The sequence below is a fragment of the Lodderomyces elongisporus genome, chromosome 6 (assembly GCF_030384665.1).
Source record: "Lodderomyces elongisporus chromosome 6, complete sequence".
Classification (NCBI taxonomy): Eukaryota; Fungi; Ascomycota; class Pichiomycetes; order Serinales; family Debaryomycetaceae; genus Lodderomyces; species Lodderomyces elongisporus.
In genome coordinates this window covers 246,372-263,192 of record NC_083678.1, presented here as the reverse complement: position 1 = coordinate 263,192, position 16,821 = coordinate 246,372, and the positions used below count along the sequence as shown (strand labels likewise).

General features: G+C 37.1%; 5 protein-coding genes across 5 annotated transcripts; 2 read left to right on the top strand and 3 right to left on the bottom strand. All coding sequences in view use genetic code 12, as the record gives it.

Moving 5' to 3' along the window:
- Positions 1–232: 232 nt before the first annotated feature.
- Positions 233–4,419, top strand: HAL9_1 (Fungal Zn2Cys6 Cluster domain; the record flags this gene model as incomplete). Its single annotated transcript, XM_061119591.1, has 2 exons — positions 233–236; positions 386–4,419. The coding sequence occupies 2 exons, from the start codon at positions 233–235 to the stop codon at positions 4,417–4,419; spliced, it is 4,038 nt and encodes a 1,345-aa protein (XP_060975574.1).
- Positions 4,420–4,793: 374 nt separating this feature from the next.
- Positions 4,794–6,584, bottom strand: STI1 (Hsp90 cochaperone; the record flags this gene model as incomplete). The annotated part of the gene is made up of 1 exon (XM_001524677.1): positions 4,794–6,584. One exon carries the CDS (start codon positions 6,582–6,584, stop codon positions 4,794–4,796), a length of 1,791 nt encoding a protein of 596 aa, XP_001524727.1.
- Positions 6,585–7,226: 642 nt separating this feature from the next.
- FCR3 (basic region leucin zipper) lies at positions 7,227–8,726 on the bottom strand (the record flags this gene model as incomplete). Its single annotated transcript, XM_001524676.2, has 1 exon — positions 7,227–8,726. One exon carries the CDS (start codon positions 8,724–8,726, stop codon positions 7,227–7,229), a length of 1,500 nt encoding a protein of 499 aa, XP_001524726.2.
- A 2,917-nt stretch (positions 8,727–11,643) lies between these two features.
- HIP1_2 (histidine permease) lies at positions 11,644–13,434 on the top strand (the record flags this gene model as incomplete). Its single annotated transcript, XM_001524674.2, has 1 exon — positions 11,644–13,434. The coding sequence occupies one exon, from the start codon at positions 11,644–11,646 to the stop codon at positions 13,432–13,434; it is 1,791 nt and encodes a 596-aa protein (XP_001524724.2).
- A 485-nt stretch (positions 13,435–13,919) lies between these two features.
- PAP1 (polynucleotide adenylyltransferase) lies at positions 13,920–15,683 on the bottom strand (the record flags this gene model as incomplete). The annotated part of the gene is made up of 1 exon (XM_001524673.1): positions 13,920–15,683. The coding sequence occupies one exon, from the start codon at positions 15,681–15,683 to the stop codon at positions 13,920–13,922; it is 1,764 nt and encodes a 587-aa protein (XP_001524723.2).
- Positions 15,684–16,821: the final 1,138 nt, after the last annotated feature.

Sequence of the window (16,821 nt, the reverse complement as noted above, 5' to 3'; positions counted from 1 at the left end):
CAACTTCACCAAGGGCACTTGCATCTACAACCTTTTGCAACCATATTCTTTGAAGCTAGTAACAATAATCTTGTTGTGTCTGATCGAGCCAGCGTATTATTAAATTGAATCGAACTAATTGATAGCCGTGGTTTTAATGTTACATTAAAGTGTGCAAAGATTAGTATATTTTTTTCTTTCTTCTTCTTTTTTTTTTTCAGCATCATGTCAGACACTCCTTTACCAATCGATCATGAGTCTTTGTATGCTCATCACCAACAGGAGGAGAATATTCCTACTTATACCCAACAACAAGGATTGCAACAAGACGAGGAACCGGCACAAGAGCAGCAGCAGCAGCAGCAGCAGCAGCAGCAACAACAACAAAACTAGATAGAGCAACTAGAAACAGAAGAACATGATCCATCGAATAAAGCAAACTATCCAAATGAAATTCTTCCGACCAATTACCAGCCACAATTAAATCTTCATAACCAATTTAGTCGAGGGGTAGATCAGAGATCCATAAAAACCACAGGAAGTACAATTACCCAAGATAGCACAATCGCTCTTTCTCCAAGTGAAGACAACTCCTCAATTAGTACAAAACCTTATTCCTCATCAATAACATACCCGTTGAAAAAGAAACGGGCTCGCATCGCAAAAGCATGCCAGTTTTGCCGATTGAAGAAAGTCAAATGTGATGGAGGACAACCATGTTTGAATTGCCAGCAAAACAATGAAGGCGAGTGCGTGTATGCAAATGATACCGAACGGAAACCTCGGGCACCAAGAGCACCATCGTCGACGGCGTCAAGTAGAGTGAGCAAAAGCCGTTCAATGAAGGAACTCGATGGAAGATTGTTGAATATCGAGCAATTATTGACTAATTTGACAAAAGGTCTTCAAGGTAGCAACAATAACTCGTCGATCAAGGATATCATTCCTCAACAGGCTGCGCTTGCATTATCTCAACTTAATCAAAAGTCTAACAACGCGACGACATCATATTTAAGGGATATTGACGAAGAAAATGAAATAGACGATGGGGATTATATTTATAATAAGAGAATCAAGAACAAGAAGAGGAACAGGAACAAGAACAAAAACAAGAACAAGAAGAAAAATAAGGATGATAATGGTATCGATAGAGAAGATAACGATGACAACGACGACGATATTAATGATGAAGATGTTGATGACGACGACGATAATGATGATGTTGACAACGAAAAAGATGGAGAGGACGACGATGACGATGACGAAGAAGAAGAAGAAGATGATGATGACGATGAAGAAGGAGAAGAGGGAGACGAGAATGAAATTGAAGGACGAGAGCGCAAGGGATCGAGGATCCCACTGCAGCTCAATAAATTCGGATACCATTCCGTTATAAACATATTCTCCGAAGATTCTATTCGGCAACTTTTTCGAAAATTAGGCCACGGAAGACAAAGTGATATTCATTCTATTGTAAAAATGGCTGATATATACAGCTTCTATGGCCTGGCGTTTCTAGACTCAGCCTCACAACCCATACAAGCGAATCTCACAAACAGAACAGATCTCATGGACAATACATTTCCAAGTATCACATTGCCAATGGAGATCTTGACCAGTTTTGATGAAATGTACTTGGCTTCGTATGTTTGTGATAGTACCTATATAAAGAAGCTCTTTAAAGATTATTTTGAGCTCAACAAACAGACACCGACAAAAGGACCTAATTCCAAGTTGCGACCATTTACTTGGTCCGAGTTAATGATTATGACGGTCCTGGTGGCATTATCTATATCTGCAGTAATCGACGAGCGAAACAATATCAAAATTAGAAAAACAAATCTACCTATTGGTGAATCAATACAGGCACTTTCCGATGAGCAGCTAGTTGAGTTGGATTCCAAATGCTTTTTTGCAATGATTTATTACTATCATCGTATAACTTGGTGGGGCGAAGGCGTGGCAAGTGTCCAAGCCTTACTATTGTTTGTTATGTATTGTGAGCTGGTTGTGTCAATCATGAGATTTAGCAGTATCCCCATAACCATTGCCACGAGACTAGCACTTGACTTGGGGTTGCAGAGAAAGGAATGTTATGAAGAATTAAGCTGGCACGAAAAACAAACTAGAAAAGTCGTTTGGTGGTCTTGTGAATATTTTGAAATTACAAACTGTTTCCGAAATGGATTACCACCAATGCTCAAATCTGGCGATTTGACAAGTTTTGAAGAAAGTGATAGGTCAGTGCAAACAATTATGAGATCAAACATTGATTTGATAAGGGACCTTTGGAAAGGACCTCGATCAGAGACATATTTAAATGAAATGAAAGAGAAAAAAGCACTTCATCAGTGTGCGGCTTTCTTTCTTCACCATTTGACAAAGCTCCGTGTTGAAGCTTATAACCAGATATTTAGTAACGAGTCGAGGGGAAAATCATTTTCCACCATGATTAAGGTTTTGGGTAGAATTAATCGAAACTTGTCTGGGTTAAGGGATTTGGCAGAACCACCAATCACCATTTGTTTTTATGATGATGATCGGTTTTTATTCAACAAGAAGAACAAACCATTGGAACATATACTAACAGTGGACTCCGGATACGAGAATTTGGTTGCCATGTATTTCAACTACTATTTGCTGTCAATGGCTATAAACCGAGTTGCTTTACAATCTATACCCAATAACAAAGAAAATAAACTCTTGATTGAAAAGTCGAAAGAATTCAAAGAGTTGTCTATGCAAGCTGCTCGAACTATTCTTTATGTCACCAAGAGTTTCAATCTCAAAACAATGCTATTCTCTAGTTTCAGTTGGTTTTTGTATTATCCTTTTGCAGCTTTGTTGCATTTGGCAAGTGTATGGTTTGAAGATCCAAACTCTTTGGATGCTGAAAGGGATATAAGCTTGATGATTGAAACTTCGTTGAACTTTTTTGCTTTCCGATACAAGAACAAGAATTCCAAAATTAAACGTCATTGCATTAGACAGACATTATTTGATTTGGTTTCCAGATTTGTCCTAAAGGTTTATCTCAGTGTTGCCAATGACAGTGTTAGTGACAAATTCTACAAGAAATACAAAAATCTTCGCAAGCATTTGAATTTGGTGAAGGAATTTCCCGATTTTTACTCTGATGGTCAAGAATTGGGTATAAATCCCCAGAAAGCTAGCGAATTCTGTCATCTTTGGTTTAGACCATATGAGTTGATCAATACCAATAAAAGCGAAAGTGGTAATACATCTACCAGTAGTGGAGGCGGTAATACATCCACCAGTAGTGGAGGTGGAAATGTGTTTACAATAAGCGGAGTCGGCAATACTTCTTCTACAAGCGGAGGTGGCAACGCATCCTCGTCAAGTGGAGTCGACGGTAATGCTTTCACTACAAGGGGTAACAGAAATGCTTCCTCATCATCTGGTAGCCGAAACGCATCCACTTCAAGCGGAGGTGGAACTACTAGCCAATCACCAAATAACAACGCCGCTGCCTCAAAAAGCCTTATGGAGCGCAAGATTGATAGCATGTTAAAGCATGCGATATCTCCACTGAGTTCAACACAGGTAAGATCGCAGGAATATGAGGACCAATTAAATGACATGGCATATCAACAACAAAAGCAACAAATTCCTCAACAGTATCCACACCAATCTCAGGAGGGTGAAAGGAAAAGACAATATGATCAACAACAACACCAGCAGCAGCAACAGAGGAAACGACTGCAGAGGAGGCAACAACGTGAGGCACATGAGCAACAACACCAGCAACGACATTTACAGCATTTGCAACAACAGCAACAGCAACAAGATCATCATCATCATCAACAACAACAACAGCAGTTATACCAACAACAACAACAACAACAACAACCGCAAAACCAGTTAAATTTCAACCAACAATATCTTGATTCTTCAATACCACAACATGTTTACAGTCCCGGTGTTGCCGCTGCAACCTTTGGTACTAACTTTCAGCAATCAATACTTCAGCAGCAACACCAACACCCACAAAATCCACAACATCTGCAACATCCACACCATCTGCAACATCCACAACAACAATCTCAGCAACATACACCACAGATGATGCCGCATGTGTATAATTCACGCCTATCTGTTGGACATCCAACACCAGTATCATCATCATTATCAGCAGCAGAAGCACCATCACAACAACCTCCGCAGCAAGATTACTTTCCAAATTTTGAACACATGTTTGATGATGCGTCGAATATGGGTATTTCTGAGTTGCTTGATAACTATAGTGCCGGGACTAATACTGCCAACACCCAAAACGATGGAAACACAGTAAGAGGTGGTGGAACTGGGACAGCCTCTAGCCAGGAAGGGAATGATGGTACAACTCCAAAGGGATCTAGATCAACAAATTCAGGAAAGTCAAAAACACCGAGTCGCAGAAGTCGTAAGTCGAAACGATAAAATCAGAAAAAGGAATCTAAAAAATGATAAAAAAAAAAACATAGACGATTTATTTAGCGGTGGAAACTACGAGTATTGTGTAATTGTATTATTTGTCACTCATTAGAAACTGCTATGTAGAATTAAATGAAAAATTTTCCATTAGACACTAACAAATAAGAATTAAAAAAGTCAAACGAATATGGATTATTTAAACCTTGTCGTAACAATTTCGCTCTTCTAGCCTTTAACAGTAATTGAAGAAACTTACGCATACTTGTACAAACAAGTACTTATACATATATTAATTATTATTTGGAAAATTTTCATTAATATATATATATATATACCAGTTCTCCAATTTCTTTTTTGTTTTACCGTTCTACTTTTACTTCTTATCTAGTACGAATAACACCAGCTGCAATCAACAAGTTAACCTTCTTTGCAACATCAGGGTTTTTCATATGATCCTGCAATGCAGCAGGATTATCTCTAGCTTGGGCCAAGATATTTTGCATAACTGGATCCTGCAAGATGGAAACAATTTCTGGGTCTTTACTGACTCTCTCCATAGTTTGTTCTGGGGTTTCACCTTCAATATTTTGGAATCTTTGATATGTGACTTTGTTGAACAATTGGTCGATTTCGTGTTGGTTGGCACCGTTATTGTGTTCCAAGTCCTTTTGGCGGGCTTCGCTTAAAGTTTCCATGCAATGTGTATATTCTTTCATCATTAATTGAGCGTTGGCTTTTCTGATGTACGCACGAATAAAGTTTGGATCTTTTTCAATAGCAAGATCACAGTCTTTGATCGCATCTGGAAACGAGAGAAGCTTGATAAGAGCCGCAGCACGGTTGGAGTAACCCCTGGCATCCTCAGGTGCTCTTTTAATCATTTCTGAATATGCTTTCACAGCAGCAGGCCAGTCGGCATTGGTAAAATGCTGTTTACCTTCAAGACGAGCTTCCTCAGCTTTTTCAGGGTTTATGTATGCTGCTGCTTCTCTAATCTTGATCTCACGTTGAGTTGAACGCAATTTGTTCAAAACATCAGGGGTACGATGCTCAGTAAGGGACTTATCGAAATATTTGACGGCTTGTGGCAAGTCATCTTTCTTCAAATAAGTGTTACCTAAACGAGCAAAAGATTTGGCAATAAGTTTATAGTCTGCACGCATGTCACGACCTTCATCCACGGCTTGGTTACATGTCTTGATGGCTGCATCGTAGTCTCCCTTTTCATATTCTGCAGCAGCTTTATTGTTAAGGTATGTGATGTCCTTGTGCAAGTCCCAGGCTTTGTCATAACAAGCAATTGCTTCATCGAATTTGCGTTGCTTGTAAAGAGTGTTTCCTTCAGCTTTTGCTTGATCAGCCTCAGCTTTGCTAGATGACGATGCATCTTCCATTTCAACATCCTTGTCTTCACTAGGTTCCTCTTTTTTGGTCTCTTGTGCAGATGCAGATGTAGATGCAGATGCAGAGGTAGTTTTTGGTGTTTCTTCCACGTTTTGCTTTTGCTCTTCTGCTTTAGTTTGTTCTTCGGTTTTTGAAGTACTTTTTGATTCTTCATCCTTGTTGGATGGTGGTTCAGTGAAATCCATGTCAATACCCATCAATGAGGCAATGATAGTCATCAATCTCTGGTCGGACATCAATTGCATAGCATTTACTTGTGGGTTAGCTTGAATCTCCAAAAGCTTGGCCACTAATGCCGGATCCTCCATCAACTTACTGGTCTTTGGATTGCTCTTCAATTTATTAATCAAGTTTGGATCACGGAATAATTTACCCAATCCCATATCATCGGATGAGTTTCTTGCTTTAATGGCATTCTCAATTGATTTCAAACCTTCTTTAGCCTGAGCATTTTGCGGATCTATTGAGAGACATTTCTCATATGCCTTTTTGGCATCCTCAAAATTACCCAATCCAAATTGGGCACCTCCAACACGATTATAACCTTTAGCCCAAGATGGATTGATCTTGACACATTCGTCCGCATCTTCAAGGGCTTTGCCAAATTCCTTTAATGAGGCATAAGAACCGGAACGATTTGAGTAAAGAACATGGTTTGGCTCGGGAGAAGCTTCAATGGCCTTGGTGAATGAATCGATTGCCTTTTCAAATTCCTTAGCTGCAAAATATTTGTTTCCTTCTGCCTTGTACTCGTCTGCTGTAGTCATTGCCAAAAAAAAAAAAAAGAAAAAGATTTATATTCTGATGATGGTGATGATGGTGAAAATGTGATATATAATAAGAACTTGTTGTAGTTGTTGTTGGGAATGATTATGATGTTATTAAATAGAGATCAGATATGGTTACTCTCTTTTTTTTTTCTCTTCCTTTGCGCTTAAAAAAAAATATACAAATTATGGAACTTATAGAAAGCAAAGGAAAGAAGGCGAAAGAGAGCGAGACTCTTATTTTTTAATATTTTTAATTTAATATTTTTTCCATTTTTTTTTTTTTTTTTGCTAGAATCTTCCATCCATTTAGGATACTGCTTATGCAAAGAGTTGTGGAAGTACAGATCATGAACAACAAAGTTGTCACCGTTTAACCAAACAAAAAAAAAAGAGAACAGTCGTATTTCTTCAAAAGGAAAGGACGTAGAAAGTTTTTGAATTTTCTTTTCAAACACAATATAAAGAATAATAGAAAACTATCAAAGGTATTGGCCATCTTTCTCTAAAAGAAAGTCTGCAAGAACTGAATATAAGTAAAGTAAAAAAATGGAATATTGATACAAATCGAACAATGGTACATCAAAAAGTAAAGCAAAACCTTCTTAAGAAAAAAGATTTTGAACTTGAGCTTGAACTTGATCAGTCCATGTACTCCATACTTTCTTGAATCGCCTGATTAACCCTCTCCAAAGTATATGCAGGTCCATAACCATGACATTTTTCGTGCCCTTTCAATCTGTTCATCACTTCGTTAAAATCTATCGAGTTTGAGTCAAGATTGGCTTCTTCAGCTTTGATTTGTAAATAATCCCATACGGCACCAATGGCTAATAGCTTCTTTCCCTCGGTATCATCGTATACTTTATCAACTGTCTTTGTATTTATGAAATGAGATGTGCCCTGTGTAAGCTGGGTTATAAACTCTGCTTGGTTTTGTGGGAAATGGAAAGTAGTAGCATTTGTTTGCGAGGCGTTTGTATTTAAACTATTGTTGCTATTACTATTATTATTAGTATCATTGTCATTATAATTATAATTTTGCTTATGATTGGCTGATGCAAGATGATTCATTATTGCTCCAGGGTTATCTGAGTATTTCAAGAGTTCATTTTCAGTGAATATTGAAAGGTTTTGCTTTCTAATAATTTCCAATTCCTCGCGTAGCTTGAGTCGTTCTTCTTCACTTTCCAACAACTTTGCTTCGAGTTCTTTGAGTTTAAATTCTTTACGTTCTCTAAATGCTCTTTGTGCTGCCCTATTCTGAGCTTTTCTCTTCATTTGTAATTCTTCTTCTGTCAACTCGGAATCATCCCTGGCTATTAATATAGCATCTTGTTCATCCAACAATTGCTTCTTGGATTTTTGAGACGAAGAAGAAGCTGGTATATTGGGTTTACGCTGTTGTTGTTGTTGTTGTTGTTGTATTTGTTGTTGTTGTTGTTGTATTTGTTGTTGCTGTTGCTTTAATTGTGACTGAGGTTGTGATTGCGATTCTTGCAACTCTTGATGCAGTTGCAACGGTTCTTTCTTTGCCTTTACTTCATAGTTGCCAGAATTTTCCGATAGCCTTGGAGTTAATAAATTTTGATTGGTGCCGATATTAAGTGGCGATGAGGAATCTGAAGATGCTGAAAATTGCCCTAAATCAACAATAGGGTATCCCTGGTCATTAGTTTCAGTAGGGTGTGGAAAAGATATCTGGCCATCTCTTTGGTAATCAAACAAACTTGACTCGCGAGCATCAAAGTCTGGCTGTTGAGAAGAGAAATCTTGGTTTACAGAAGGATATCCAAACTGAGCAAATGTAGCATCAAACTCTGATTGAGATGGTTCCTGTTGCTGCTGTTGTTGTTGGTGATGTTGTTGTGGCTGTGTTTGAGAGTTGAACAACTTGACATTTCTATGGTTTAGTTCATTAAAATCATCATAGTTTTGAGGATTATTACCATCTGCTGATGGTATTGACACTGAAGATGAAGATGATGGTTGACCTGGGTGTCCATGCTGCAGTTGTTGTTGTTGTTGTTGTTGTTGTTGTTGTTGTTGTTGTTGTTGTAATTGTTGGTGGTGGTGTTGGTAAGGTGGATACTGATGCTCATTGGGCCAAAAGTTCAGGGCGACATTTGCATTGAAAGCCATAGTTGTTAAGAAAAATCAATAGTCTTGTAAATCAACTAGACTGTACTGTGAGTAGATGGAAATGATTATGATTATTTTTCTTTCTTTCCAAAAAAGAATAAGTTTTGTTAATTTGGACTCAAGTCTGTTTCTGATGTTGGGAAAACACACAAGGAGATACACAGATATACACAATTTGTTATATTAAGCACTGTTCTCTTTTTCTTCCTTTTCTTTTTTTTTCTCTCTTTTTAAGTATTATTATTATTATTAATTTTTGTTTTAGGTGGGAGGAGGGGGGGGGGGAGGGTGAAGAAAAAAGGGAAATAATGCTTCCATGATTTTTTTCTTTTGCGGGAAAAAAAGGATTCAAGTTCTATTATTTTTATTTTTTTATTTTTGGATAGAAGAGACAAATTGAATTAGTAGCAGATGCTACTGTAGATTATTAAGTGTTACTTTAGCTACTACAACCTCTACATTGCATATATTATCAAAGGACTATTACTAAAACATCATTGTAACATATATATACTCTATCCCTCTTTCTTTTTCTTCTTCTTTCTTTGTCTTCCTCTCGCTTTGTTCCAATTGTTTTCAAATGAAGTTAGTGATGAAAATTGTCAATGTTAAATTTCATACAATAATAGGAAAAAGAAAATAAAAGAAGAAAGAAATAAGAAATAAGAAATAAGAAAATATTCCACATCATCAAACGATAAGAACATCCTCTCTTGCTTGCTGGTTTGATCAAATATATTAATTAAGTCCGGGGAGGGGGATACCACTAATATATATAAAGATCAAAAGACTGAAAACAAATATGGAAGAAAATACAGGGTTAATCCGTTAAAATAGAAAAAAGGCTCACATTGGAATAAAAGTCATTATGTGGTATAATGAAACGCACTATCACGTGACTAACAACTCTACTGTGGCGAGAAAATGACGGCTAACAACGGCGCGAGTAAATAAGTATATACTTCTATATACACACATTCATAAAACACATATACACATATACAAATATCCACATACATGTCTTATATGGCCAAAGTCTTTCGAAATACTGTTTATTAATTACAATTCTAATATGATTCATTACACTTTTTTTTTCTTTTTTTCATTTTGCTTTTAGCTTTTTTTTTTTTTTTTTTTTTTTTTGTATAGACAATGTCGGAGTCGACGGGTTCACGGAATGATATAGCGTGAAAAATGAGTTTCCTTTTCCGTGTGAGTGTGCGGCACAGAACATTTCAATGGTTAAACGGCTATCAACGGTTAACTATTTTTTGATTTTTTTTTTTTTTGTTCTAATAAAATGAAATAAAAAGCAAAAGAAAAAAAAAACACGCTACAAATATGAGCCTCCTCCCCACCTCCTTCTTCATTTCCTAGCGTGTTATCTTTGAATGATTTATATAAATATCTTCACATTTCCCAATAAATTGAGACGTAATTGCATTCGAGAGTCAATTTTTTTTTTGATTTTTTATTTTTAACCTCGAAAGGAAAAACTTAAACTTGAATGGTTGTTCATGTTGAAAGATCACTTATAATGTTGAAGTCTTTACATGGTTAGATATGGGCATGATCACACACTTCAGCACACACACACATACACATACAATGACACATACACATACAAGGACACTATACTATACTACTTGTTAGATAACTTTATTTTTTTTACTTTTCCTCCCTTTTTTCAGGCATTGCGAGTCACGTGAATGAATTGTCAATATACTTTGGACATACACACTCAACCCACGTGACCACCTTCCTTTTTATTTTTTTTTTTCTTAATTTTTTTCTTTTATTCAAAAGGAGATCTACTTTGGCTATTATTGCCATATAGCTTAGTAAGGAAAGGAGAGCCTAAGGTTGAAAGTATTTCAATACACCGAGACATATATTACTCAGATTCTAAGCCAATATTAACAGGATGCTTATTTGCACCCTAAGAAAAAAAGATATTTTTTTTAGCTATATGGAGCTGACAGGAATACAGTTTTTCAGTTCCATTTTATGAAAACGGCGAATTGAAGGAGAAATTCCCTCCTTTTTTTTATGATTTCTTTCTTTTCTCTCTCTCTCTTTAATTTCCGACATTTGTGTCGAATGTGAAATAACAAATATTCCTTTGAGTTAGTGGGGGAGGGAAGGAAAGGAGAAAAGAAGGGGAGGAAAGAAGGAAAGGGAATGGACCTTCCACTTTCGTGAAATGCCGCTAGTATAATACATCAAAGCGGAATGTCAGGTGCGAAAGACCAAGAAAAAAAAAAATTTAAAATGAAGAAAATTTTGTGAAATTTATTTCTTTTTTTCTTTTTCTTTTTTTTTTTGCTTTTCTTCACATCGAGTGCAAAAACGCCGTGCCATGCAAGATGCAAGATGCAACTCCAGTGCCCAATAGCTGAACAACCCACCTCAGCTTTTGCACCACACAAGAATTACCAATTACACTACCCGGTTCTTTATTTTTTTCATTTATTTTCTTATTTTCTTATAGTTCATTTTTTTTGTCTTTATTCTTTCTTTTTCACCTGTGCCGGCTCACAGTATACGTTCCCCATGTTCGCTATGCAAAGCAAAGACAGAGAGAGAGAAAGAAAAAAAAAATATAGACAATAGTGGTGCGATTGACACAATGAAAAATTATATGAGCTGAGAAGAAAGAGGGAAAGAAACTAGTTACATAATAGAGTGAAAAGAAAGATCAAAAAAAAAAGAAAAACAGATTTGACTAGAAACCCTTTCAACGCTATTGGTGAATTTAGAAGAGTCAAGTGTTTGATCATCTTTATCCTGTCTCCTTTCTTTTCATTTTTTTTTTTTTAAATCATTACTTTGGAGAGTTTCATTAATTCTTTCCTCCCTTCATTGCACCCAGTATATATATATATATACACACATTTAATCAGCAAATTAGTGCAAAATGGGTGGAGAAAAGTCTGATTCAGTCGAAATCCTTCATGAGAGTAGCAACAGCAATAACGATCTTAGCAATAACGAAAGCAGCAACATTGAGATAGACAACAAAGAAGGCGAAGGGTATGCATCTTCTTCGAGATGGCAGCATTTCAAAGACTCATTCAAGAGAGCTGACAATGTTGGCAAAGACGGACATGGAGATGGAGATGCAGATGCAGATGCAGATGCAGCACGAAGCGATAACGAAAAAACAGGCGACAATGAAGAGAATTTACATCGAGAATTGAAGAACCGTCATATTCAAATGATTGCCCTTGGAGGTGCCATTGGTACTGGTCTCTTGATTGGTTCAGGAAGCGCGTTGCGATCAGGTGGTCCAGCAAGTTTAGTCATATCGTGGGGTATTGTGGGCACAATGGTCTTTTGTGTTGTGCAAGCTCTAGGTGAGTTATGTGTTGTTTACCCTGTTAATGGTGCATTTTCTACTTATGCGTCAAGATTTGTTGAACCATCATGGGGTTTTGCTGTCGGATGGAACTATGCAATCATGTGGTTGTTTGTATTGCCGTTGGAATTAGTTGCCGCATCAATGTGTATCACATACTGGAATGATAATATAAACCCTGCAAGCTGGGTGGTGATATTCTACGTGTTTATATTTATGATTAATTTCCTTGTTGATGTGCGAGGCTTTGGTGAGGCTGAATACTACATGACGATTTTCAAAATTATGGCCATTGTTGGATTCATCATCTTGGGAATAGTTTTGGTTTGCGGCGGTGGACCGACACATGAGTTTATCGGCGGCAAGAACTGGCATGTGGGCAATGGTGCTTTACCCAATGGATTTCATGGTGTTGCATCTACATTCATTACTGCATCGTACTCTATGGCAGGAACAGAAATGGTGGGGTTAGCCAGTGCAGAGACTAAAAACCCAGCAAAGACACTACCAAAAGCAGTGAGACAAGTGTTTTGGAGATTGTTTTTGTTCTTTTTCGTTTCATTAATGTTTGTTGGCTTGCTTGTTCCATACAATCATCCAGACTTATTAGGCAAATCAGGTTCAACAAATTCAACATCACCATTTGTCATTGCCATTAAGGATGGTGGTATCAAGGCCTTGCCTTCGATATTTAATGCCTGTATCTTAATCACTGTGCTTTCAACAGGTAACTCAGCAGTTTATGGATGCTCAAGAACCATTCAATCTTTAGGACAACAAGGACTCGCGCCATCACTTTTTGCTTATGTCGATAGAAAGGGTCGCCCATTAGTGGCACTCTGCGTCTCTGCATTATTTGGTTTACTCGGATTCCTTGCAGCCTATAAAGATCAAAGTGTAGTGTTTAATTGGCTTTTGAGTGTTGCATCATTAGCCACCTTATTCAGTTGGGGTTCCATTGCAGCGGTGCACATTAGGTTCCGTTTGGCATGGAAAGCTCAAGGCCGCTCATTAGATGAATTAACATTCAAGGCCAACACAGGGATCATTGGATCCATTTATACGCTTGTGTTTCTACTCTTTGTGTTGGCATTGCAATTATATATTGGCCATGTTTCCGCCGAGGCATTTTTCCAAAATTTCCTCGGTGCCATTGTGGTGATTTTATTTTATATCGGTCATAAGTTGTATTCGAGAAGCTGGACTATGCTTCGTCCTTTAAAAGAGATTGATTTAGATAGTGGTAGAAGACACCTTGATATTGAATTAATCAGAAGTGAGTTGGCCGAGGAACGAGAAAGGATCCATCAAAAACCATGGTGGTGGAGAATTTGGAATTACTGGTGTTAGAAGTGACAAGAGAGTCGAAAGCAGATGGAGGGAGGGGGAGGAGGTTGGGAAAGGACGGCCGAGAAAGGGCAAGAGTAGAAAGAAGGAGAAATTGAGAGGGGAAAAGAGGATGAGAACGAAGATAATGACAATTAGATGCTAGTATGATTATTGTTATTACCATCATTGTTATGATTAATCCTTCGAACGTGTATATGACTGTCTAATGTTTTGTCTTTATTTTATTTTTTAAATTTTTTTTAAAAACTTTGTTTTGCATTAAACTGGTAACTAGTATATAGTTGTAAATTCTTAATGTTTTTCAACTTTCAAGAATTTAGAATGAAAAAAAAAAAGTGAAGCGAAAATAAAGAAGACGAAATAATCAAGAAAAGAAAATAGCAAATATTGTTTTTAAATTAATTTAAATAGTAAAAAGTTTAGTTTATTTGTTTTGTTTTGTTATGCGATTTTGTATATTCATCTAGTTTCGATGGGTTCTCTATTTATGCGGTACCGTTGGCCTCAACGCTCTTTGCCTTTTTTTTACTGTCATCTTTTGCCACTAATCTCTTGCGTTTCACAGTTTTTTTGGGTCTGGTTTCGCCTTCAACATATACATCATTCAGCAAGTCGTAAAGTTTGACATTCTTGATTTGGACAAAATGCTTACCCACTTCGTATTCTGGCCAACTCTTGCAAATGTTGAAAAACTCGGCACACGGGTGTTGTATGTCGAGTGTCTTTTCGCCTTCCTTTTGAAGCGAGAGCTTGAGTCCGATGTATAGTTTTGTTAAGTTAACCTCAATTTTGGCATCATTGGTGGTATCGCTGTTGGTGTTGCCTTGGTTAAGGTTTTCATTGTCTCCATTAATATTAGTACTGGCATTATTATCCTGCTGATTAGTGGTATTATTGGAACTTTCAGACTTCTCCTTGCTTGATTTCAACAGTGAAGCAAGCTCCTCTCCTTTCAACGTTCCATACGTATTAATCAAGTTCAATACTTGATCCTCAGAGTCACAGTAGTATCCATTCTCAAATGACTTTACATATGGGTGGGCTAACTCGACTCCAGGCACCATTTCCAATTTTTGAACCAACAATCTCAATTTACTTTCAAACATTCCACTATACTTGAGGTGCTCTTCGTATGTTGATTTGGTGGCTGCAACTACACACAAATAGAATTTATATCGATGGAAGAAATCATGACGTTGTAGCAAATCCAGCCAGTTCTTTGTTCCGTCCAAGATGCCATGCATTATCGTAGTACCACGTTGGAACTCATCGAGAATAATTTTTTGAGTTGAAGCGGTGATGTTATGCGTTGCACACATTGATGGATATGCAGGCGTGATAACTGGCATTCGGTGCTGGCGATCTAAAGAGTACAATTTGGGGTTCCATACTCGCACCTGCAAAGGACCATCTTCGATTTGTTTCAAGAGCACTGGTTGTGGCCAGCTCCATTGGGAATATATTTGAAAGAATTTCTCAACAATGTATGAGCTCACAGCATTTGGGTATAGTTGACATATCCTTGCCACGAGCATTGCCCAAGCAACACCACCCGGGAAGCCATATACGTTGGCGTATATGGCACGTTGCTGAGCCCACATCTTGATAAACCTCAAAGCATGCTTGAACACTGTTGGTTTAGGAACCAAATTCAAAATTTCATCTGTAACTCTTGTACCATTTAGAGCACGCAAATCTTTTTCGTCAATATTTTTGAGCAAATTTTTATCGGTTAATGTCAAGTCCTTGGGAATCCTTGGGATATCCAATTTGGCAAAGATCAAATCAATCGAGATTCCGTCAAATTCCAATTTGATAATCGGAACAAATGCCTCTCGAACACTATTGATTTCTTCTAGTTCTGGTCTTTCTCTTAACAATTTCTCAAACTCTGTGAAAAAATCTTCACGTGTGATATATCGTGGAAATACCACCAAAGCATCAATATCTGAGGATGGACCATATACTCCCAACCTATAGGAGCCGAAAGTAAATAGTTTCCCACCTGCGTCTCGAGCCATGGCTTCAGACATGTTTTTACTTCGTGACACATTGTAGACAAATGTCTCTGTGAGTTTTTGCAAAGTGTTGAGTACTTTAACTCTTTTACGTGTTGCTGCCTCTGATTCAAACGAACCTCGAAGTTTCAACTCCTTGATAAGAAGATCGTTGAGTTCATTATCCTTTGGAGTGGGATTTGCTAGTGAGATTGGAGGAGTGACTCCGTATGTCGGCGTGTTCATGCTCATGATACTTGGAACCAAAAAAAAAGGGAAAAAAACAAAGAAGAAGACACAAACAAAAAAAAAAATAAAGGTAAAAACTTGAAAAGAGAGAGGGTACTATATTGATGATTTGGCGTGTTTGATATTCGATGAGAATAAACTATGTGGACAGCCGGAGAATTCTAAAGTGGACTTTGTTTGCAATGGTAGCAGTTGTGGTTGAAACAGCGGTAGTTAAAGTACTTCGATCAGTCTACAAAATTTTCTTTTTTTTCGGTTTTTTTTTTTGTTTTTTTCTTTTGGTTTCAAATATAGCATTTTGTTTGTCTACACATCTACATCTACATGTCACGTGAGATATGACATCATCTTGATCGTTTTATATTATATCAAGCACTTTTTCCTTGTTTTTTTTTCCATCTATTCTATTTTCTTCTTTTCCAGTGGGTTCCTGATTACAGAGATGTATTGGTTATTGAAAGAGAATGTTTAAGTGATGCAGAACAAGTGAATGAGTAAGTGAGTAAGTGAGTTGGTGGGTGAGACTATAGGCTAAATGAGGGGATATATGACTTTTGGGCAGAAACAACTCTGTTAGTAGACAATATAAAAAAATATCCATTTATATATCATCTTATATAGTATTTGGTGGGTGTTTAGCGAAAGCATGTTTTCGTTGAAAGAAAACAGGGCAAGAATAAGGGCTCTACAACATATTGGTGATGTTCTTTATTGTAAGTCTGTAGATACCATGAAAAGTAGTTTTCATTAGCATTATTGCTTTCTTTTTTATTCTTTTTTATTCTTATCTATATTTTTTTTAAAAAAGGATGAGAATAGTACGGGTATAATACAACACGGAAATAACTCTGTTCATACCAGCTGCAAATTATGTTTAGTCGTGTCCATTGAGTTAGTTTGATAGAAGCAAAGAGACAAAGATCAGTGGACCCAGAACGTTTGACAAAGTTACTGACAGGTTTGTTGAGAATAATAGTGCGGGGAAAGGGTTCGATGTAGTTGGATTATTCTTTAGGAAGCATCAAAAAGAAGGTACGAGCAAATAAGAGCAGAAACAACAACAAGAACAACAACAACAACAACAACAAGGAAGACAAAGATAGAAACAACGATGGAAACGAGGATAAGAACTGCAATGAAA